The 24,784-nt window shown below is 41.5% G+C and overlaps 2 protein-coding genes across 2 annotated transcripts; one reads left to right on the plus strand and one right to left on the minus strand.

Annotated features, from left to right (window-relative positions):
• Nucleotides 1–323: 323 nt before the first annotated feature.
• Nucleotides 324–6,658, plus strand: LOC307233383 (metalloreductase STEAP4-like; the record flags this gene model as incomplete). The annotated part of the gene is made up of 9 exons (XM_080004710.1): nt 324–545; nt 929–1,036; nt 1,187–1,257; nt 1,628–1,712; nt 3,486–3,764; nt 3,909–4,003; nt 4,120–4,273; nt 4,408–4,578; nt 6,395–6,658. 9 exons carry the CDS (start codon nt 324–326, stop codon nt 6,656–6,658), a joined length of 1,449 nt encoding a protein of 482 aa, XP_079860836.1.
• A 4,583-nt stretch (nt 6,659–11,241) lies between these two features.
• On the minus strand, nt 11,242–17,023 carry LOC307234281 (C-reactive protein-like). Its single transcript, XM_080005922.1, has 5 exons — nt 16,983–17,023; nt 16,777–16,834; nt 15,785–15,887; nt 12,440–12,737; nt 11,242–11,880 (listed from the first exon to the last, which is right to left on the minus strand). The coding sequence occupies exons 2-5, from the start codon at nt 16,829–16,831 to the stop codon at nt 11,650–11,652; spliced, it is 687 nt and encodes a 228-aa protein (XP_079862048.1). The 5' UTR covers nt 16,832–16,834; nt 16,983–17,023; the 3' UTR covers nt 11,242–11,649.
• Nucleotides 17,024–24,784: the final 7,761 nt, after the last annotated feature.

The raw sequence follows: 24,784 nt of genomic DNA on the forward strand, positions 1-24,784 counted from the left end.
TACAGATTTAAGGATATCATAGCCAACATGATATATTTCAGATAAGTTTTACTATCCACCTGCTCTTGGTGAGCTCCTACTAGATAAGACGAAGTACTGCAGTTGTGTTGGACTATGACTCACGATGGCCACACAAACATGCACATCATTATAAACACAACCACATACATGTGACTTTAGATTTAGATAACAAGTGTAATAAACAAATGTTATCTAATACCCATGGACACATTATAAGTTAAGGCAGTGCCGGAACAGTGACCAGTCGAAGCTCATATCCAGCTCCGTGCTCACATGGATTCTGGAAAATAGAAGGCAAGACGATGGCAGAAGCTCTGAGTGTCACGTCAGGTGAGTTGAAGCCGGTGAGTGTGCCTCTGTGTCCTCTGGCCATGGCCTCCAACCCGGAGAAGGAGCTGCTGTGTATCTTTGGGACGGGGGACCTGGGTCGCTCTCTGGGTCAGCGTCTGCTCCAGACGGGCTACAAGGTGGTGTACGGCAGCCGAAGACCGCACAGCTGTGGCCCCCTGCCGCAGGGAGCTCAGGTACAATACCAGTCAAAAAACTGTGTGGAGTTCTATGGTTGTTCTGGGTGTAATTATTTGTGTCTGCTGTTTTAGTATATTAATAATGTGTGTGATGTGTGTGTGTGTGTGTGTGTGTGTGTGTGTGTGTGTGTGTGTGTGTGTGTGTGTGTGTGTGTGTGTGTGTGTGTGTGTGTGTGTGTGTGTGTGTGTGTGTGTGTGTGTGATCTGCATACATTGTTCTCTTGGTGTAATTTATACAGATATTTATACATTTAATACATATTTTTATTCTTTCTCTCTCTTTGTATGTTTACATATATATGTGTGTGTGTGTGTGTGTGTGTGTGTGTGCGTGTGTGTGTGTGTGTGCGTGTGTGTGTGTGATTTGATGTGATGTGCAGGTGCTGAGCCATGAAGCAGCTGCCCGTTCAACCAGTCTGATCTTCATTTGTGTCCACAGAGAACACTATGGCTTCCTTGAGACGCTGGCACCGCAACTCAAGGGAAAGGTGAACTGGTTCCACGTTATGATTCTCGGATCGCAAATTAAACCGCCGCAATTTAAAAATAGAGCAGCTTCCTCATTTGACGTAAACACGAGGAAGGATAGGGCAGGGAGATGGTTTGGGAACGTGTCTGTGTCTTATGTGTCCAACCAGGTGTTGGTTGACCTCAGCAACAACCTGAAGAAGGACATCTACCCAGATACCAATGGCGAGTACCTGCAGCGGTAAGAGAGTAAACCGTTTCCATCCAAAATGATATACAATTATTAAGGTAACGTCACCGAAAAATCATTCACAATATAAAAATCTCTTCCCGAGTCCACAACGATTTTTTTTTTTGGCCAGCAACGCTTCGGCCTTCTGCTAAGAGTCTCTCAAGGAACATGGGGCAAAAACTATTTTTCTGATAAGTGAGAGATCAGTCATAAAATCTTTTTTTTTTTCTTTTTTTTAGGCTGAGCAGGGACACCCTATCGATCCAAAGCAAGTCTAGAGAAAACATTGATTCTGACTATGTTTAGGTCTCCTGTTCTCCAGTCGGGCACTTGTAAGTAGAGATAATGGCAGTTAAAGTGCTTGTCGTACATTTCCCAGACTGGTCCCTGGAGCCGGCGTGGTGAAAGGCTTGAACACGCTGTCTGCCTGGGCGCTGCAGAACGGACCTCTGGCTGGAAAACAGGTGAGACGCCGGCAGAGAATCTCTAAAAAAGATATATGTCATTTTCGGGGGTTAGGAGAGAGCCATGAAGTCGTCGTGCACTAGAGTGGGCTTCGAATTACCGGGAAGGAACAAAAATAAGACGCAGAGCAATGGCAATAACAGAGTGGATGATTACCACCTTGATCCTTTCATGAAGAGGGGATGGATGTTTTCCAAAGTGAATCTGATCCAGACGACAATAAAGGGATTATACGGAAAAAAAACAACAAAAAAACAAAAAAAAAAACAGACGGCTCTCGGAGGCTTTTTCATAATGGGAAATGAACAGGAAACTGTCGGCAATGTCAAAACTGGTTAACCTATTGATTGCATTTGTTTGGGTGCACGTTATTGACTTTTCTGTGGTTCCCTTACTGTACAATTGGCAGGAAAACAAGGGCAGCGGTTGTTTAAACAAACTAGAAAATAACGCACTATATGATGTTTCAAAGACTGGAGACCAGTATTTATTGGAGCTTCCGAATAGCAGCTACAAAGAGAAACACAAACACAGTGAAACCTCTGGAGACCAAACCTGAATCTGCCTCGAATCCCCTTCAACACACAAACACAGACACGCACGCACGCAGGCACGCACGCACGCACGCACGCACGCACGCACGCACGCACGCACGCACGCACGCACACACACACACACAGATCCCACTGCAGTGCTCCATTTTCAATAATAATAATAAAAAAAAAAAACAGGCATCTGTGTGCATCTGTTTGTATTTGTGTGTCTTAATGAGTTGGAAGCAGCGTAGGTATGAACAATGCGGTGTTCCCTGGCCGGCGATTTGATTAGATCCACAGCGGGGCGGTGGCTGTGTCACATTTACATTCAGATGGAGACTTGGTCTGTCGGCCGTCCCCCCCGCTGCTCCTGGTGCAGTAATGTAGGGAGACATGGCTGGCTGCCCGGTCCACTTAAACACACACCTGGGGGGGAAAAACACTCAATCCTACCCACTATACTGCGTGCCTGTCAAACTCCTCCGCCTGTCTCCCTGCATCTTTGTCTCACTTTTTTTCATTTTTTTACTGCTCAATCTTCTTATCACAGAGCTGTGAATGAAGCAATAAGGCACGGCGTGGTGGAGACATGTTCTCCTGGGATTCCTGTTTGTGCAGCAGATGTAAAGAAAAGATGCATGAATATGCTGACAGAGAATTCCCCAAGTTCCATCTACAATATCCCTGCTTTCTGCAACAGCACATAGAAAAAAGGACGAATGATTCAATATCTTATCTGACCACAGACGCTGTAGGTGGAGACAGCACATAGATGCCGATGTGTCTTTCTTTGCTCCAGGTATGTGTGGGAAGCTGATTCATAGCCAGCTGGTTATATTCAAGGTAGAAGGTCAATGTGATTACTAGAGGTAAGGAGTCAAGCTCATTTTCCAAAGCACTGTTGAGGGGAAAAGAGTGACTCAATTGGTATTACCACCAAGTCAACATTTTTTTATACACTCATCAGTCCCACAACGGGGAAATTTGAAATTTCTCTGCATTTACCCATCCTAGTAGCTGACGTATCCAGGAGCAGTGGGCTGCTGGGGAGCAGGAGGCTATGGAGGCACTGGGGAGCAGTTAGGGGATTAAGTGTCTTGCTCAAGGACACATCAGCACGCTACCAGGAGGAGCCGGGGATCAAACCGGCAACCTCCCGCTTACTAGACGGCCTGCTGCCCCCATATACGTATAAGCAAAATACGACTAAGACTAGTTTGTGATCCGTGATTCCAGGTCTACCTGTGTGGGGATAGCGGCGAGGCCAAGCAGGCGGTCACAGAGATGGCCACCAGGCTGGGCCTCAGCGTCCTGGACAAGGGCTGTCTGTCGGCAGCCAGGGAGCTGGAGGACTTCCCCCTGCAGCTCTTCCCCGCATGGAGGCTGCCGCTCTGCCTGGCCGTGTGCCTCACCGCCTTCTTCTTCTTTTACCTGCTCATCCGAGACGTCGTCTATGCATATGTGGAACAGGACAAGGACATCTCCTTTCGGATCATGGTGTCCCTGGCCAACAAGGTTTCACAACTTTGCATCTCGCGCACTGTAGCCTGTTGCTCTGTGTCTTGCACCTTGGACCCGGTGTTCCCTTGAAATAATGAAAATGGCAACCGTCACATTCCTTGGCAGCAATCTGTTCCCTGTTTGTCCTCCATCCTTCAGGTGTTTCCCATCGTCTCTCTGATCATGCTGTCTCTCTGTTACCTGCCTGGAGTTCTGGCCTCGTTCATTCAGTTCTACAGGGGGACCAAGTACAGGTCAGACACCGAGCCCGGACTAAGCTCACATTTAGTACCTTGAGGCGGAGTTGCACTGATTCTACACCCCTACACGGCGTAGAATAAAGTGATATGTACGATTTGTGCTGTTGCAGCCGCTTCCCCAATTGGCTGGACCGCTGGTTGCTGTGCAGGAAGCAAATTGGTTTGCTCGCGCTTGGATTTGCCTTTCTGCATGTCATCTATACCTTCGTCATCCCAATACGCTACGCTGTCAGACACAAACTCATCTCACGCGTGGTGGACGAGGTAGACTTGCACATAGCTATCGCATTGTGTCCACATTTATGTCCACTGGAACGATACCTTAGGCTTTTGGATCCACCAGAGAGGGAGTCGCCACACAGCGGTTGTCTTTCCTGTTCGTGTCTTCCCATTCCTAGATGAAGAATAACAAGACCACTCCGTTTGACTTTGACAACACCGAGGCCTGGGCCACAGACTCTTTCTTTGCACTTGGGATTTTGGGCTTCTTTCTGTATGTCCTGCTCGGGCTATCATCCCTGCCCTCGGTGGGAGGTGCTCTCAGCTGGAGAGAGTTTACCTTCATTCAGGTCAGTGCAGCTTGTACATGCCGGTGTGTGTGTGTGTGTCTGTGTTCACCTTTAAGACCAGAGATTATATCAGCCTTGGGCATACTATCAGTGAAACCTTTGCCCACCAGAATTCCAAATGAAGTTGAATCAGGGCCATTAAAACACAGTGGAACCAATATGTCACCCCCCAAATATATTTCCCTTGGGGCTAGTTAACTAAGTGCCTAACACAGGCGCACTGTGTGCAAGAGTGACTAACTTTAGCCCTGGACTTTAAATGTTAAATTATCCATTAAAAAGAATTATGATACCTGTATATAAAGTCCCCAGCGAGATGACTGTTAATATAGGTCACAGGTGTGTTTGTGTGAAGGTCAGGCCCATGGTTATAGTTAGGGAAGGGAGTGGAGAGGGAAGAGTTATGGGTCAAAGTCATGCAGATTTTTTTTATTTTTATCATCCTACGGGTGAAGCTGTGGAGGATAAACTTACAGATAACAATTTATATGAGCTGCTGGGTTGAATGAGTTCAGTGAGCTTGTGCTCACATCGTTGTCAAATGATAATCTAATCAAATCTTTGGTGACAAAAAGCAACTATTCTCAGGGCCGGTTCACCCACAGAGCCCTATAGCACGGGCAAAATGGATCCGGGCCACTTGGGTGTGTGCAAGCGGTATCAATGTCAGTTTAAAACAGAATTTCCCTCTCTCCACTAAAATACAATTTTATGGATTTGGCAGTTAGCTTTTCAAGCACAATTTAAAAATAACCTTGACAGCGAAAAGAAGTGAAGCTGCATGCATAATTAGCATGTGGCAATATTTATTTTGTTATTTAATATTTTCCTGTTTCTATGAATTGCGTTGTCCTAGAATTATGACTTGCGCCTTCTGCAAACAGCGATTTGCTCGATCAGATTTCGTGCCGTGCCGGGGGTTTAATGCCAAAGCAGCGGACAAAGAAAAGATAGAGAAATGTGAGGCGAGAGACAACAGAACTCAAAATGTCATTATTTGTGCGTAACTTTTCATGCGTAATGTTGAGGTGTTTTCTATGTCAGTACTTGGATAACACCTTAAAAGGTGTGCCTGTAGTGGGTCTACATTTCATATTGTGGATTTGTGTGCTAGAAAGATGCTGCATGTGATTAGGCCCTTACTTAATTGGTGAAATTGTTAGTACCACGATTAACATTGTGGGGATGCAGTCCATTACCACAAACCATGAATATAAATGTGCTTTTGTTGTATTGTATTTATCACATCATCCAAGTAATTAATAGCAACAAACTCAGAGGCCACTGGGGCTAATACCAATTATTCTGAAGTGATTGTGAAACTATGTATTTTTAGCTTGGTTTACCACCACAGCAGATTCGCCAAGCATGAAAAACATCCATGCTTTCAGCATCTATTGAAGAAATACTTTGTCTTAAAACAAAATCCTACATTAGGTCTGTTCTATAAGTGGAGAAGTTGCTTACCTGCAGAATAAAAATGAGGACATAAGCACATGCAGCCTCTTACATGTAGGGAGTGTTATCATCCGAGACCAGCGGCTCCCAAACTTTTTTTCGTGGCATGGCACCCCTGGAATAAAACAAACTGTATGTACTGTATCTGCTTATAATAAACTGCCATGTGGTAAATTATTTAAGGTCTCGAGTTTTAGCCCAGTTACTGGTCAGCACACATCTTTTACATAGCCCCTGACCATTTTCCTTATGACAGCTCACAGTTGTAGATTTTTTAAATTTTAATAATGCCTCTATTTCTATTTTGTTCACACGGCTTAAGATAGCGAGACTCCTGATGTCATGTTTTCTCTTCCAGTCCAAGCTGGGTCACCTGACCCTGGTCATCTGCACCGCGCACGGCTACATCTACGGCTGGAACAAGTTCCTCCGCCTCTCCACCTACAAGTGGTGGACCCCGCCCGGCTACATGCTGTGCCTGGTGGTGCCGTCCGTGGTGCTGGTCCTCAAGCTGCTGCTGCTCCTCCCCTGCGTGGATCGTAGCCTCACCCGCATCCGGCAGGGCTGGGAGAGGAGCGAGCCAGGAGGAGGGAGCGGGGAGACCAGGGCCACCGAACTCTGAGCTCTTTGGGACCTTGGGGAGAAAAGTCACGGGACGTCAAACTGAATGAGTGAACTTTGATTTTTGTGACTGATCCTTTTGGAAGTAAGGGTCTTTTTATTTTTTGGAAAACAAACTTCTACTTTGTATTTAACTAGAAATGTTAGAAAGAAAAAGGAACTATGCTGTGAAATTTCTTTCTTGGCCTGTGTGTTTGTAATTCTGTGGAAATAATGATTTTAAAACAGATTAGATAAATACTTTATTCATCCCCGGAGGGGAATTACAGTGCAGCAGCGACTCACATCCAAACAATAGACCATAATAATCAATTTATTAAAATAAAAATTGGAAATAAATTGCAATATGCAATGAACCAAAGAATTAACAACAAACTATAAAAATAAACAGGAAAATGTTGACAATATATAACAAACCCGAAAGTTAACAATGAATAATAAACCTCTGTATCAATATTCACATAGAATATTGTGTATGTTTGCATAAATAAAATCTGTACAAAACAAAATGGTTATAACAATATAATAATATATTCAATATATGTGGTACTGAAAAAAATACATATTTTTATAGTGGTTAGCATATAGAGTTATCCTGCCTCCCTGTGAATCCTTTGTCTAGGGTAACCACAGGAGAGACAAAAATCTTTGAAATGATTATTGGGACGTTATTTAAATAGTTTACTTTAGCCAAAAGTACCTTCCCCTGGATGTTTTTTTTCTTTTTTTCGAAGGAAGATGTTTGTTTGTGTGTTGTTTTTTTTTAACACAACATACAGTATTTCATGTTGGTGCTCTTTCTCTTCTGCTGAATGTTGGGGAAAAGCCCGATATAGATTCCCAGAGGAGTCTATTGTTTTGCAGCACATAGACGGCGGTTTCACTTCTGCTTCCCTCAGGTTGCTTTCTCTTTACAGCAGGTTATTGATCTGCATCTTTCTAGCACACACAGACACACACACACACGTGCGCGCACACGCGCGCACACACACACACACACACACACACACACGCCGGGTAGGGTAAATTTGAGATTAGTTATCTTGTAGATAAGGCGTGTGTGTACACGGCAGAGTTTAAGCGCGACGACAACAACGTGGCGCTACGAAGAAGAGAAGAGACACCCCCCCCAAGACATCTTATTATCTGGCATCTATTATCTGCAATCTCATGCGCCCCCTCACACCGTCTATTATTCTCCCATTACCAAAAGATCTGCTTTTGATTTTTAGGCTATTTCCTGCCACAGAGTACAGTGGGCTGTGCAGATGTTGAAATGAGATACAGTATCCTCGCACAGCCTTGGGGAGAAATTAAGATGTAACAGCACGAAGAAAAAAAACTGTGAAACAAGTAGCCGAACATTTATCATCCTCACTCACGTTTAATTTCGTACGCCGAGGCAGCCGTGTTTTTCCCGTAACAGGATTATGTGTGTCCAGCCATGAGAGAACGCCTCAATGGGAGCATAAATACAGCATAAAACTCATTCAAGAGGTGTATATATATATATATATATATATATATATATATATATAGATAGATATATAATCTATATCTATGTATACATATATACACACACATGCATACACCCAAGCTGAGGAATTACCTCTAAAATGTAATTTATTTGTGGATTTAGTGTGTTTTAGTATCATATTGAATGCATTGATCAAAATATTAAAGAGCAATAAAACGTGGTAAAGTTGTGTTTGTACGCCTCCTATGCGACAAAGTATATTTATACTGAATTAATCTTTGTTTTCTGCCCCGACAAATTTAAGCCTTGAAAATACCAAATCAAAGCTAAAGTTCCCGAGCTTGAGCTTTGAAATGTGGACACAATAAATCCAAAGGTTGCATTTGACCTGTGTAAACTACCAAGGCTGCCAAACAGGTTTTTAGAGTACAGCAAATCATTTGAAATTTAAATCAAGGTCATGAAATGACAAATATAATCCACCCACAAGAGGCTTTTTTTAAAGTTTTTTTTTCACCAAGTTATTACAAACGGCTTCTTTCATTTAAATTGATATCTTCAATACATTGACTCCTCTTCTGCACCGCCATGACAGAACGGTCTGATGAACGCTGGAGAACGTACAACTCTGCTTTAATGTCTCAACGATCTTGATGCACGGGCATGCTGCTTACCCAAAAACAGCACTATCAGCAGAAAAGTTGCAGTGTTTTGTTTAAACCTCTATTCAACAAAGAAATTCAATTCAAAATAATAACCTTTGTCTTCCCTCCCATGATACAAACACATCACATTGCATTGTGAAATGTACTATTTCGCGGCCTTCATGGAATCACTGTCCTTATCTTTTGCGTCTCAAGGAAATACCTTTCTACAAAAAGACATGCTTGATAGATATGTAAATATCTATTTTCACATCAACTCACCAAATTCTATTCGCATAATTTTTTTAAAGTGTACATTTTTACACTGATCAGCCACAACAAGGTGAAGTGAACAACATTGTCACCTCGGACATGCATCGGGTTGGCCCTGATTCTTCCTGGGATATATGAGGCAGCGAGTGAACACTCAGTTTTTGAAGTTGATGTGTTGGAAGCAGGAAAAATGGTCAAGCGTAAGGACCTGAGCCACTTTGACAAGGAGCACGTTGTGATGCTTGACGACTGGGTCAGAGCATCTCCAAAGCGACAGGTCTTGTGGGGGGGTTCCTGGTATGCAGTGGTTAGTACCTACCAACAGTGGTCCAAGGAAGGACAACCGGTGACAGGGTCAGGGGGGGCCCAGGGCTCATTGATGCTCATTGATTGGTGGGAAAAGAAAAAAAAATGTGATAGAAAGGAGTCAGAAAAACTTCTCTGCTGGGAAACCTTGGGTTACTTACTTTGACACCTACCACCTACAGCATCTAAACATTGTTAGGTGGGTTAGAGTTGTTATGGTGGCACGAAGGGAACCTACACAATATTAGGCAGGTGGTGTTAATATTTTGGCTGTATGTACTGGTTTGGTGTCTTGTTATCTAAAAATACATGTATATACTGTATGTTTCTGCGCCTGTGGTTGGTTTCTGCGTGTGTGTGTGTGTGGGCAAAGTTGTCCCACCACAACAAGGTTATCTGCCCACAGAACCTCTCCTCCACCTCGAGTGCACACGTTGGCCTGGAATAAACCTGGAGCTTAGAGGGAAGAGATTACCAATGGGGAATCCACGCCACACCGCCAGCGCCCGACCCGGCTCAAATATTAATCGAATGTTCTTACCGTACAAATTTTCACGGTAGGCAGCTAGAGCGTGCCGTAGCCGTCGCTGTTATGAGGTTTTGTTCAAATGGGTCACTGCTTCCACGCTTGTGAATTGTATTGACATTCTAATGTTTTTGACCACAATTAGCACTTTTTCATCAACGCTCTCCCAGCAGCACTCCCGTAAAGTTGTTTCTCAAACAACGCATAATGTCATCGCCCATAATTTCCCTTGTAATTATTGTAATTTTCCCAGAGTTGACGGCAGATGGGCCATAACGCCGTCGGTCTCAAAGGGAACGTCTAGTAATCCTATTTCCTATGACGGAAAAGTTTTAATGTTATCATCATGATGCCACCAGGGGCGGAAATTACGGGGGTGGTGGCAGCGCGGTCCCCCCCTTTAAAAAAACATAATTATGTCATAAATAATGTAATGGTATGCATTGAAAGCACTCCACCAATTTGTGCCGCTTCTGCGGATTCCCCCCGTTTCTCCAAACAAAACCAAAAAAAACCCCCAGTGTTTTTATTTGAGATCATGTATTTATGTTCCTCAGAAACTGAAAGAAAAAAAACGCACCCTGCGATCCGTGCCACGTTACGCATGGAAGCTTAAGGGCAGCCTCCCCCCCAACTTCTGAGAGCAAAGTTACGCCCTTGAATGCCACCTAAAAATAAAAGACCTGTTGTTAAATGTCCTTGTCAACTGTTCCAATGACCTTGAGTAAAATTAAAAAAAAATGATAGATAAAAAAAAAAAATGATAGTGGGTGTTTTAATTAAAAGAAAAGAAAAGAAAAGAAAAGAAAAGAAAAGAAAAGAAAAGTAAAGAATATAATAGAAGCATCCAACAGAGAACGTTTAACATTGGGCAGCAGTGGGCAGCATTCGTGGATGCGCTCGGGGACCTGGTGACGAGTGTCCATCACTGGTCAGACGATGATGGGTGCATGTTTTTGGTGGGGGTCCTTACTGACATGAGGTGGAGGAAACCCTGCGTGAGCATGCAAACTCCACACAGAAAGGCTCCAATTTGGGAGATAACCCGCCCGGAGCACGGTGCCAACAGCGCCCCAGGCCATTGCCGGCCCTGACTAAATAATTTGGCCAATTCAACCTTGGAGTGGATAATATACACAGTGGGTCTAAATTAAGTCGGGTTCTGCATCACCAGCCGCACAGAGGTTGTGATATGAAATACACTTAAGAAATGACAGCCTTTTCACAGAATGTCTGGATTCATATCAAATAAAGACATGACACATACGTTGCTTCTTACATCATTCTCATACCTTTATTATTATGTGGTTTGACATTGTTTTTTCTAAGTTGAGCACACGCTCCGTTTGTCAATTTAGCTGTTTTTCCTTTACTGTCACTTGCTTCCTAGTTCCCCTGGAAGGGTGAGCCGATGAAAAGGGGCGAGGCTAAATTGATAGAAAAGCGGGGGGTGGGGTTGTTCTGTCTGTATGTTGTAAAAATATATTTTTTATTTGAATATTATGATTTAAGTATAATCTTTATCGAAATGTAAAGTTCTAAATGTTCCCCATGTTTGTCCCTCGGGGAGTGACTTAGCTATGTCTCTTTTGGTTTGAGTACTTGTGTAAGTTTAGTTTAATTCTGTTCTGATCTGTTGGTTCGACTCTGGCTTTTGTTTTAGAGAATTTAGAATAGTTCTTCAACATACATTTTGTTTGTGTTCTCATCTTATATGTTATAAAACATATTTTCGATATTTCACCCGACCCTCGTGTCTCGGGCCGTTACAGGTTTAGGGAGTGACAGCCCTCCTGCTTGGTTTCCACCAACACCTTTCCCACGATGCTGAACTCCAGCGCCCTCCAGTTCAGCACGGTCCCCGGAGTGAAGTTGAGGTCGTTGGCGTAGCGCTGGATCTCGCAGGGCGACAGCACGTGGTCCCACATGTGGACCTCGGACATCATGCCCACGAAGGACTGCTTGGTGACAAATCCGCCGCCGTGGGAATCCTGCTCCTGGAACGGACCGAGATTTAAAAAAAAATGATGTGGTCAGCTGTATTCGTCATGCTCTCATTGGGTTCATTCACGAACATTCATAAATTGAAATTAAAAATGAATAGACTGAATAGAGGCTGTTAGGTTGCCAGGATGGGAAAAATGCAGAGGCCACATTTCACCGGCCACCACCCAAAAAGCATGTGCGTGTGTGTGTGTGTGTGTATATAGGCATGTGTTGTTGTAGTACGGTGTGTCTTGTGACGAATAAAGATTCTTCTTCTCTTAGGTGCTTGTAGCCACGAAGCTGATGGAGGATTTGGACACAGTGGTATGGTTGGTCTGGTGATTGAGTTGCTGCTTTTTTTTTTACAATATACTGAAAATACAAATAAGTAAAACAAATGGCTTATATATAATTCAAATCAATGTTCCATCGCTACGTATAATTTTATTTAGTAAGTAGACATGTAATACTGTATACATCACCACCTTCAGAGTGATGCAAGACCCTGATCACCCCGTCTGCGGTTATTTTGCAATAATGACCGGCTGGAAATACATTATCCCTTAATACCTGTCCTAAGATTATTGATGTGGCTCCTCTGATGTTTGACCCAGAGCTGAGAGACCTCCTGGAACTGGCCCGTCCGTCCAGCCACAGCTGCCCCAGTCCGGTCTTGGAGTCCCAGGTGGCACAGAGCGAATGCCACGTGTTCAGCTTGTAATCCTGTCCATCAAAGTTCGCTGGAATGTTTTTGGCAGCCAGCTCGATCGCACCCGGCGCGGCCTTCTTGAAAATCAGGAAGCTGTTGGCAGCAGAGGGCGTGGACAAAGAGAACAGGCTGTGTTCTCGACTGAGATCTGTGAAGGACCTGGAAAAAGAAAACACACAAAATCAATTCTATTGCATCCTTCCTTTTACTGGATATGACACAATACCAGCTGTCAGTGTCGATAGATAGAAAAAAAAAAATTATATATATAATTGACATAGCAGCATAGGCATGGGAAGGGGGTGCTGAGGGTGTTGCAGGACAGCAGCACCCGTCATTTCTGGATGCTCCTTGAGCTTCCTGCTTGCATCTGGAGCGCTGTGTGGAGCGGAGTGCCCGGCGCTGTGTGGAGCGCCAGGCGTGTCTGACAACTTCACTGGCAGTTGCGTCACAGGGCACCTGCGCAGTCCGTTCAACATCTAAATGGAAAGGCATCGGGCTACACTGCCTTTTTGGATAAGTGTACATTAGGAATGGAGACTACATATCATTTCTTACGTATGTGCTTGGTGGATTGAAGCGTTTCCACTACTTTTCCACTCGCTTAAAAGATGGGAGAATTTAGCGACCTTTAAACATTGCAAGGCTTTAATTTGAATAAAAGTGATGATTCTGAGTGATGGGAGACACCGGGCTTGTTAATCTTCACCAAACGAAGTGGCAGGAGATTTCTACAAGTCTTTTCACCGAGTGGAACACCAAGAAGGACTGGCTGCTCTGGCCAATGGATCCGAACAATGCCGAAGTTACAAGATTGCTGCATTTGGAAACAAAGGATTGGGACCCAGAAGTTAGATGTTTGTATCTTTGGGTGTGACTTTTTAAAATTGTGTGTGAAGAGTTGACAAAATAGTGAGTTGTTCCCGGAATTGTCTGAGCAATTGAGAAAAACTGAAATACAGAGCCAACCCGATGCATGTCCAAGGTGATAATAAAAGATGGACCCAAACCGGGTGCCAGTGCTGGGTTGAGCCTTGGATGGCCGGGTTCTGGTCGACCCCTGAACACCTGGACACCAGACTACTACTACTCTAACGGTCAAGTTTGCATTGTTGTGTTTATTATTGGTGCCGACACCAGCATCTTGACTTCTACTGTGGATTAATGTGCTTTGCGGCTGGATCGATAACTGTATGAATTGCGAGTTGTGGTTGGACAATGATGCAGCATAACTAAAAAATACATTTAAACACATTTAAATTTAAATTAAATAAATGTTATAATTTATATAAATATGTAAATATATATTTTTTTATATATGTTGGGGTTTTTTTGTTTTTAATTTGTATTTTTATTATAATTTTTTGCTGCCTAACCAGACGGACAGCTCACAGCACATTACTGCTTTTGGTTGCTGACATGGAGTGGATGTTGTTTGTAACTTGTGCAGGGATGGACAGTCCTTGTTTCTTTTTTGGCTTTAGAAGTTCACATGTAAGCGCATACATTGATGCTACCATGCCTGTACTGAATATTTGGCAGAACCCCTCAAAAAAATATGTTCCCATGTGCAAATCTACTATTATTATGCCGTCTAGATTAAATGTGACCAACCTCAGAAAAACCCACTATCTCGCATATTTTTAAAATGGCCTGGAGCAGCCAAATTAGTTGAAAAACCTTTCTAGAAGGAAAATTCCATTTTTCCAGACTTGTCTTCCTTTGTGTGTTTTTTTTATTTTATTTTTTTTATCTATCAACATATTTTGAACAGCGCTGAGCAACGCCGATTAACCGTTTCCTTTACAGTGAGAGTCCAGGTGAAGATCATTCCTCCATATTACATGTGATGTGAAGTCACAATGTGAAACGTTATGATAGAGTTCAACCTTTAAATCGTACTACTTTTACATACACACACAGACATTATGGTGGAGGGGGCATGTACCAACGTACAGTATGCTATCGAAGAGGAAATGCTGACATCACTTCCATAAACAAGACGAGGCTCCTTCGGTTTCAATTGTCTATGAACATTTTCGTCTCTGTGTTGTTATGGATTACCCGAAGCGGGTGGAGGAAGATCTCAATCATATAGCAGACCTTAATCTGACCAGTCCGATAGATTGTAGTCAGTGTAAGCAGCACGTACTGGACTTCATTTTTTGCGATGATAGTCAATTCTCCGACAGGGACGTAGAGAACGACAGCGCTGCTGAAACTGATACCGGCGTTACCCTGGACTTGGAGAACATTTCAAACAGTGGATTTCAACCTCAATTTGACGATGAAACTAAATATTTTCAAGAACCGCTGGAGGAGACTGAAGACACGCCTGTTGTTGTTATAACGGAAGAAATTGATGACATGATGAAGTCCGTTGAGGTTGGTGATGCAGATTATGGACAAGTAGTAATGCACAAGATTCTCAAGTTTACCCGCAACTGCAGCCAGGGGCGAAAAGAAAATGAAATGAGGCCCCAAACAGGCTCTCAGAGTGTAGCTGGGGTAGGGTTGGGGTTAGCATACATAATAACTCCAACCACTTTGAAGTGATTTGGCATACACACATTTATATATTGAATGACACACCAAGGCTGATATACAGAGACTCATATTTGATAGACTCTACATTTTGTTGTGTCCACACTTTTAAAGTACTAAATAACTCCACTTTTATAAAACATGCATATTCTAACTGTTAAATAAAACCTTTTTTAAAAACAAAAGATGTTGTGGGTCGATGACGCTGTTTACCATTCCCTCAAAACACAAGAACAATGCAGATAATGCCCCATTCAGCGGGTTGTCAAGTCTCCATTCAGCAGGCCTTGCGGCTGGGTTGGTTCTCCAACCATTTGCATTCTGGGAGCTGCCTGAATAAAGCCAAGTGTGGGGGAAAACTTTGAAGGTGATTATCTCAGAATCACAGTTTTCCACACCCCTGTCATTAACAGTCAAAGCTTTAAATTATAATAAGAATAAATATTAATAAGAAATATTTGCTGGATTTGCCAAGTGACACCTTGTTTTGAAGCTCTGATTCTTCACTTCCAAATGTTGCGGGAAAAAAAAAAGTCAAAAGCCACCAAATGTACCTTAAGTCTGCGGTGGGTCACAAGTTTTATTTTTCCTATCACAGGATAAGAAATAGGTAGCGGGAGGATACCCTGACCACGCGTCACTGCATAATACATTTCATTTACCTGAGACAGACGGATACAGCCTGGAAATCAGCTTTGTTTGTATTCAGCCTCACGCGAGCTGTGTCTGTCTCTTGTGGGAAGCTGAACATTTTACCCGAGAGATCTGGAAAGACAAAACGACAAGTCAACCAGAGTGAGCAAAGTCGACTAATGCTATGCAATTTTAAAGGGAAATTCCAATCATTTTACTGCTAGGAAAAACATGCTGTGCTGGCATTGTTGTGGCTCTGCTTGCCACGATATTTGATCCAACCAAGCTGCTCACACTTGGGGAAACCAGCTGATATAATTTTCATTCAAAACTCCAGCTGATAAAGAAATAATTTCTCTCCAAAAGCACGGTGTGAAATATATTTTGATCCTGCAACAATCAAACCTACAATGGATAAAATAACGGATATGTCAATTATAACCATTATAACCTCGTTCTTGTGTAAGATGAGGTTTAAAATAATTGCCTCGGGATACTTTTTAAAAAAACCTGATGAAATACATTTTGTTTCTTTTTGCATTTTGTTTTGTTATAACTTAAAAAGACTGAGTAATAACAGATTTCCATTTTCAAAATGGAGAATTTCCTTTTTTTATTTTTTAAAAGTTTGCCCCATTAGACTGCATTAAAGTACAGTGGTCGCAGCAAGCGACACTTGTCAATAGTCAAGTGTTATAAATAGAGTTATAAATGGTGGGACGGTCTGTTTAATATTTGCTATATATTTATTTAAATAATATAATATTTATTTTATTATTTTCAAATAATTTACAGTAATTCACATTAAATCTAATTGATAGAACATTAAATTATAAAAAATACTGTAAGCATTGTACCTATAGAATAAAACAATTCACATTATGTTGCTTTTGAATTTAAAGTAAGAAAAAAAGAATAATTGTTTGTATTTTATTTTAGAAAATTGACATATTTGAGTTATTTTCACAAGTCCTGTAGGTGAAATTATTTTGTCAGTTCAATAAAAAGCAACACAGCTTACCTTGAGGCACAGCAGCACATCCTGACAGCAGCAGCAGCAGAAGTGTGAACCTCATTTTCTGCAAATAAAATAGACAATAATATTAAATGTCCCTTAAATGCTTGAAGTATCAGATAAAAGTAATAACTGGAGAGATTAAAAAAGGCAATTAGCAGAGAAATAAATATGCTATAAGTCCCTTTGTTTTAATTTATTTTCTATCTTACCTTGTACTTGGTCTTGAATGTCCCTACGTTGTGATTCCTAATTCCTCCTTCTGTGGCTTTTTGGCGGTTTCAGCTTATTTTATACCTTTGAAAGAGGGAAGTAAAGCAGCTGATTTCTCACACAAATTATCAGGTATTACCCATCTGTAGAGGATGGGTAATAGGATTAAGGATATTAATGCAGCATATTATATTCTGTACAAATCCACTGCGTGGGACAGTGGCACTTTGTAAATGTACATTGATATCTGCAGGTACTGAGCAATGTCTCCCAAGGTGCAAAGCACTCGCACATGTTTGTCTTGGTTTATAAACCGTTTTTTATTTTTGAAAAATTATTTTTAAAAATAAAATAAAAAATGGCACAGCAGTGAAGACAACATCACAGGGGTCCTTAAATGTCATAAAAATGCAGAAAGGAGAAATCTAGAGCAATAATTTAGCATTAACTAGTGTTGAGGTACATTTATCACAAGTATGTTCGTTACATTCTAGTAAAGTGACTCTGGTTGCTTATTGCTTCATTGCCGCTTTTGAGGAAGAAAAACAGGGGTTTGGCTGCTCTGGAAACCTGAGTCATCAGGAAGGAACCTGGGAAAGAAAACAATATTAATAACATCAATTGGAAAACGGTCAAATAACAATCAGATCTATTCAGAGAACAAAGACTGAAATGGTGTAAATGGTTAAATTGTAAATTTCAGACTGTGACCCTTTCGAAAGTTGATGCGTGTGTGTGTGTGTGTGTGTGTGTGTGTGTGTGTGTGTGTGTGTGTGTGTGTGTGTGAGAGTCATCAATTTTTCAGAGGCGTTGTTGAATTTGCAGTGGTTGTAGATTTGTGAACTCACAAAAAATAATCAGACTTTCTGTTTCTGTTAATAATATTTTATTATTATTATTATTATTATTATTATTATTATTATTATTATTATACTTTTTGTTATTATTATTATGTTTTACAGTTTGCTTAATTCTCCCATTATCATATGTTTATACACATATGATCATATATGATCAGATTACATGTTTAAATTCATAGTGTTATCTTATGCATAGTTGTATTTACACATCACAATTCAGAAGAAAAACTCTTAACATTAGACCCTAGTAATTTAGCAATAACAGTAATATTTGTACAACCTAATGCATTGTTATACATTGTCCATATTATTGTATAGATATTTTTTAATCCTGTATCTCATATCCCATCCAGAGCCATTTTTATACCCACCCCGTCAGCATTTTCAAGACGCTCAGTTTTGAAAGTTTTGAAAAATCTCCACGCTGGAACTCCTAATCCAGTTTTCAGTTACCTAAAATGCTGTTTTCATGTGAACAGGGGGGCCAAAACGCAGAGAAAACGCTAAATACTAACTTTTCAAAAATATTCGTATTCATGTGGACGAGGCCTTGGATTAAAGTTGCTTGTACTAGATAACGAACACATCGGATGGAGATGAAATGGCATTTGGTGACAACCCCAGTGCCCAATGTGGTGACCCCAGCGGCGTGCCAACCCGCCAACCACAGGGCCATGACCTGAACCCGCAACCTGCACCCCCTGCCACCAACCAAGGCCCCAAACCCACAACAATGCCTCAAACCAACACACAGACGCCAGCCACCATAGCTTCTTGGTGATGTTGGTCCAGAATGTTTGGATAGGTGGGCAGAGCCAGATGGCATGAAAGTAGTCATCTCTGGTATTAAGGGAACAGTGAGAGCAAACGTCTTTATCCACAAAACCCATTTTGAACATTTTGTGTTGGGTGATATAAGCTCTCTGCAGAATCTTATATTGGATGAGTTGCATTTTGGAATTGCGGGTTATAGAAAAGGTGTTGTTGCAAATAAGCTTCCACAGGTTCATATCGGTGGAAACAGCAAGGTCTCTTTCCCATTCCATGGTAGGTAAAAATAAAGTGTCTTCTGTTTTTAATAAAAGTTATTATATTCTGGAAAAGGGATTTTTTTTATATTACCTACAGTATATGTGTAAGATGTTCAGTCATCGGAGGTGGTTGTAGGATGTTCTTTGTCAATTTTATTTTTTAATTTAAGGGACTTCTGTAGTTGAAGGAATCGAAGGAAGCTGTGGCCCCCGATATACCTTTGGGTTAAGGTTGGGAAGGATATAAGCAAATTGTTTAAAAATATGTGTTCCAGATGAGTAATTCCTTGTCTTATCCAAGACCTGAAGATTACTGGTCTATTTTTAACCAGAAAATCTGGGTTGTGCCAAATTGTTTTGAGATAGTGTGTGACTACTGAGTTTGAGGAATCTCCTCCAGGCTGACAAAGTCGTTGCGATGAATGGGTTTTTAAAGCAATCATGTTTCCTTATTGATTCAGTTAGAAATGGGAGATCAGATATTGATAACTCCTAACATTCCGTTTGTTCATTGTCTCACCATCCATGGCCCAATTGTTGCTCTGGTTGTAACCATTTAATTATGAATTAAAGATGGTTCTCTCAGTAGTAGTATCTGAAGTTTAGGGCTGCTAGGCCTCCACAGTCTTTGTTTTTCTGTCGTGTTGCTAATTTGATTCCTGCTTTCTTGTATTTCCAATAGAATGTATTGATTATTGGGTTGAGAGTATTTAACCAATGTACTGTTGGTTGCACTTGGGTCAGTGAAAATTACATATATATATTTTTTGTATTATATTCATTTTTACTGCTGCTATCCTACTTATTAGTGAGATGGGTAGGTTGTTTTATTGAATGAGGTCTTCTTCAATGGATTTGAGCAATGGAGTAAAATTAAGCGTAAACAAATCTGACAGATTGGTGGAGGTATCAACACCAAGGTATCTAATGTTGCCCGTTGTGATGGTTAAGGGAAGTTTCTGGGTTACAGCATTCGAGTCCTCCCCACTGAATGGAAAGACCGTGGTTCTAGTCCAGTTTATTGAATAGTCTGAGATAGCTGAGAATTTAGATATAAGATTGAACACTTCCGGTAGGGATGATATTGGGTTCCATAAGTACAACAAAATATCATCTGCATACAAACTGATTTTATAAACACAGTTTCCTGTTTGTATGCCAACGATATTACAGTTTTGACAGATGGCCGCCGTGAGGGATTCAATAAAGATAGCAAATAGTAAAGGGGAGACCAAACATCCTTGTCTTGTGCTGGGTTGTAGAATGAAACGCTGTGCAGCAGATGATGAGTTGTACAGGATTCTGATCCATTGAATGAGTGACTCTACAAAGCCAAATGTGTTCATGGTGGAAAAGAGATATATCCAATTAACTCTGTCAAATGTTTTTTTTTGACATCTGAAGAGGCAATAACAGTATTTACCTTGTTTCTTTGAGATATGCTGATCAGACTGAATAAACGATGCATATTGCTGGATGAGTTTCTGCCCTTGACAAAGCCTGTTTGGTCTGGGTGAATTATGAATGAAATTACTTTTTCAATTCTGTCGGTTAGGTTTTTACTAATAATCTTCAAATCACAATTAATTAGGCTTATGGGTCTATTACTGGGGATGAGGGTTGGATCCTTATTGGGTTTGAGCAAAACCAAAATGAGAGGAGTATTCATGTGTGGAGGGATGGTGGAGGTTGACTTAATCTATGTAATCATTCTGATGAATAATTGGGATATAAGTGGCCTGAAGTGTTGTATAGAATTCCACTGGGTAGCCATCTGATCCAGGTGATTTATTGTTGGGCATAGAGAACAGAGCTTTACTGAGTTCTTCTAAAGTCAGTGGTTGATCTAATGTGGTAGCCTGCTCTGTGGAAAGTTTAGGGAGGTTGATATCATCTAGGAAAGAATTAATGTTTGATATATTTGATTCATAAATGTGAGTGAAATACCTTATTATAAAGGTCTCTGATTATTTTATTGATGATGTCTTACGGGGTGTACTGTATGTGATCCTACCCTGTGGATCTTTGATGGCTTAGTGTTTTTTTCTCTATCGCGTTTCAATTGAATTGGCAAGAAATGTACCTGATTTGTCACTGAATTCAAAGTAATTTGCTCTTCTTTGTTGCATGAATTGTGTCTTTTGATATTATTTACATTTAGCAGACACTTTTATCCAAAGCAACTTACAATAATTCAAACACTACAGAATGCCAGCAGGAGGAGCCTGGGATCAAACCAGCAACCTTTAGATTAATAGACAATCAGCTCTACCTCCTGAGCTTCCCAGAGGATGGATGGTGACATTTCTGGAGAGTCATTCAGTTCAATGAAGGGAGTACATTCTCTGAAAAATAAATGGTTAAATTCTTTATATGTCAAATGTGAGGTGTCAAACCCCCACCTGTCAGGAGGGTTCAGGTTGGTTTAATTTATGAGGTTGAGACTAATCACTAATTTCAGGATTAGTGATTTTGGACATTACAGAGTTGCTTGTCAAGAAAAAGTCAATTCTAGATAAGCTTTGGGGGGGTGGTGAATAAATATGTATATTCTCTATTATATCGATTATTTGATCGGCAACAATAGCCAAGAGCAAGATCGCTCATATATTGTTTAATAGTGTCTGCTGAACGCCAGGGCTTGTGATTATTTCTGGTTTGTGAACGGTCTGAAGTTCCACCCCAGTATGATAATTGAGTCAGAGAATTTCTAGAGTGATAATATAAATATATTATGAAAGAAATTTGGGTCATCCTCATTGGGGCCATAAATATTAGCTATGGTTAATTTGATGTTACCTAAAATTCCGTTAATCATTAGGTAATGCCCTTCTGTGTCTGATATTGTGGTTTTATTCTGATATGTGATACTTTTATAGAAACACCTCTTTTTTCGAGTTGTATAGTGCAGAAAAAGCTTGGGTTCATTTTGATGAGGTGACTGAGGATTTTTCTATGTTTAGCTGGTGAGCCCAAGCGTGCCACATTCAAACTACTGTAACAAACTTAATGGATGTCATTGAGGTTAGTTATGGGGTGATGGATGTGGATTTGTAGTTTTCCCATGCAGCAGCACAGTGTGTCAAGGCAGTAGCTATACTACTGTGCCCATGTTTTCCCATAGATAAGACTGAGTTTTCCTCCTTTACATTCCTTTTTACTCTTAGTATTGCAGGAAGTTTGTAGGGATATATATCTACACAAACAAATTACAAATAGACAAAGATAAACATAGAACATTCCAGAGTTACATATAGTGAGAGAGTTGATAGAGGGTAAGGGGGATGAGAGAAGTAAGGAGGGAGGGATTAGGGAGGTGAGATGATGGGATATGTAGGGAGGGAGGGATTAGGAAGGTAAGATGATGAGCTAAGTAGGGAGGGAGGGATTAGAAAGGTGAGATGATGAGAGTGAGCAATATTTTCGATCCTGACATAGATAGGATGCAAATTGATCTCCCAGGGGAATTGGTCGTTCATACCCAGCATGGTTCCTTTTAGTTCCCGTGCTTTGCTTTTACCCAGCTCCTTGTGCTTGAAGTGTTCAAACTTAGCAATGATGGAGCGGGGACAGTTCCCCTCGCGGTGTCCCAGTCGGTGAATCCACTGGAAGGTGATCTGCTTCACAGTGTCTATGGGAAGATTCAGGGCGGTGTGGGGGGAGTCTTTCACTATGTTTTCTGGTGTCTCGGTATTGTTCTCTGGGATCCTAGAAAAGCTGAGGTTGTCCCGCATACTTCTGGATTGGATATCCAGGATAGACTCTTTCATTATTTTATTATATTTTTTTACAACCTCCATCTCCGTTGTGTGACACTTCATGGAGGTTTTTAAATCGGAAATCAAGGCTGGCTTTGTTCTCGGAAATGTCTCAGAGAGGTATGTCCAGCATGTCCAGCTTCTTGTTAATAATATTAGATAATTGTGACTTCCCGGAATTGTCTGAGCAATTACTAGTTATGAGACCTGTTTTTCCTGAGATATTTATGTAACTCAGTTTCCTCATTGAAAGAAAAAAAATCTGTGATTCAAAAAAAAAGATCCATTCTGTGTTACGCATGGCAGCTTACGGAGAGCCCCCTCCCCCTCCCCACCCACATATCCCACTTGCCCCCCCCCCAACTTCTCAAACCAAAGTTACACCCATGAATGCCACCTCGAAAAAAATACCTATTGTTAAATGTCCTTGTCAACTGTTCCAATAACCTTGAGTAAATGTAAAATAATAAATAGATGAAATATTTTTATCTATATAGATAAAACTTAGGTAAGTTAGATAGTAGGTGTTTTAATGAAATTGCAATGTGATGTTTTACAAACGAGGAAGAAAAGAAAGGAAAAGTAAAGAAATGAAAAGAAAAGAAAAGAAAAGTAACACGGGACATCAGACAGGCGGGAATTTACCGCCTGTCAAACAAAAAAGAAAGGTTCGGAGAAAGTATCACACTGAATATTTATCATGAGGATTTTTTTGGCAGGCACAAGGACGAACTATTACCGCTGTGCGTGGTGTGTTCTGAGAATTTATCAAACGAGCTCTGAAGCTATGTAAACTGTGCCGTCACCTCGAGACAAAACACCAACAGTACATGTCCAAGCTGCTTGAATTTTTCGATAATAAACTCAATGAGTATCAGGGCAAGAAGAAAGTCATCAAAAAGTCATGTGCGGGTACTGAGAACGCAAAGGCAGCGGAAGCATCCTATTGAGTTGTCCGACTCATAGCCAATCCTGGTAAGCCGCATACAATCGGGAAGAATTGAATTCTTCCTGCCACAAAAGTGATCGTGGAGGTGATGTTGGGAGAGAAGGCATGCAAGCCAACCAACCTCATCTCATTGTCTGATATCTAAGTCAAATGCAGGATTGACGAGATGGCAGAGAATGTGCGGAACGTCGTTTTTATGCCCTCCAACTGGGTGAATCGACAGACATCACAAATCTGTCAAACCTGTGTAAGGTATGAAAACAATGATAAAAGAAAAGTTCCTGTTTTGCAAATATTTACCGACGCTTTCAACTGCTGAGTGCCTTTTTGACATTCTGAACGCGTTCATAGTTTCAAACGGGATTGATTCGTCCTTATGTCTGGGAGTGAGCACCGATGGGGGCGGTGTGATGCTGGGCCAGCACAGTGGAGTCATCACCCAGGTGAAAGCTGTGGCTCCACTCGTAGCATCTGTCCACTGCAGTATACACAGAGCAACGCTGGCTGTAAAGAAAATGCTGCAGATCTAAAGACTATTCTAAATGAGGCGGTCAGAGTCAACTTCATCAAAAGCTGCCCACTGCAATGACCTGTATTTCCTGTTTTATGTGACAAGATGGGCAATGATCATAAGAAGTTTCTGTTACATCCCGAAGTCCGGTGGCTCTCAAGGGGGAAGGTGCTGATGTGACTTTTTGAATTGTGTGATAAGGTGAGGGTGTTTTTTTCTCAACACAAAGTTTGAACTCGTACATCGCTTCAGTGATTTTGAGTGGCTGGCTAAATTGGGATACCTGTCCTACATTTTCAGCCACTTAAATGGGTTCAACCTCAATCTCCAAGGAAAAGCAGTGACCATGTTCAATGTCCAGAATAAAATAGAAGCAACCATAAGAAAAATGGATTTGTGGAAAAATGGCGAGTTGACCGGTCAAACTTTGACTTGTTTGAGAATCTGTCAAAGGACAGATTCTTGACAAAGGAGAATCAGGGTTCGACTCCCACCTGGGGCGCTGTTGGCACTGTGCTCCGGGCGGGTTATCTCCCAAATAGGAGCCTTTCTGTGTGGAGTTTGCATGTTCTCCCCGTGCTCACATGGGGTTTCCTCCACCTGACGTCAGTAAGGACCCCCACCAAAAACATGCACACATCATCGTCTGACCAGCGATGGACACTCATCACCAGGTCCCTGGACACGTCGAC

Source organism: Zeus faber, assembly GCF_960531495.2.
Source record: "Zeus faber genome assembly, chromosome: 8".
In the NCBI taxonomy this organism is placed as follows: domain Eukaryota; kingdom Metazoa; phylum Chordata; class Actinopteri; order Zeiformes; family Zeidae; genus Zeus; species Zeus faber.

Bases quoted from the DNA above. Each gene is read 5' to 3' on its own strand.
- LOC307234281 (XM_080005922.1), bottom strand. From the start codon at position 16,831: ATGAGGTTCACACTTCTGCTGCTGCTGCTGTCAGGATGTGCTGCTGTG. The intron at 12,738-15,784 runs GTAAATGAAATG...TTCTTTTTCCAG, and splicing joins GCTGTATCCGTCTGTCTCAG to GTCCTTCACAGATCTCAGTC. The intron at 11,881-12,439 runs GTATTAAGGGAT...GGTCCGTTCCAG, and splicing joins CATCAATAATCTTAGGACAG to GAGCAGGATTCCCACGGCGG.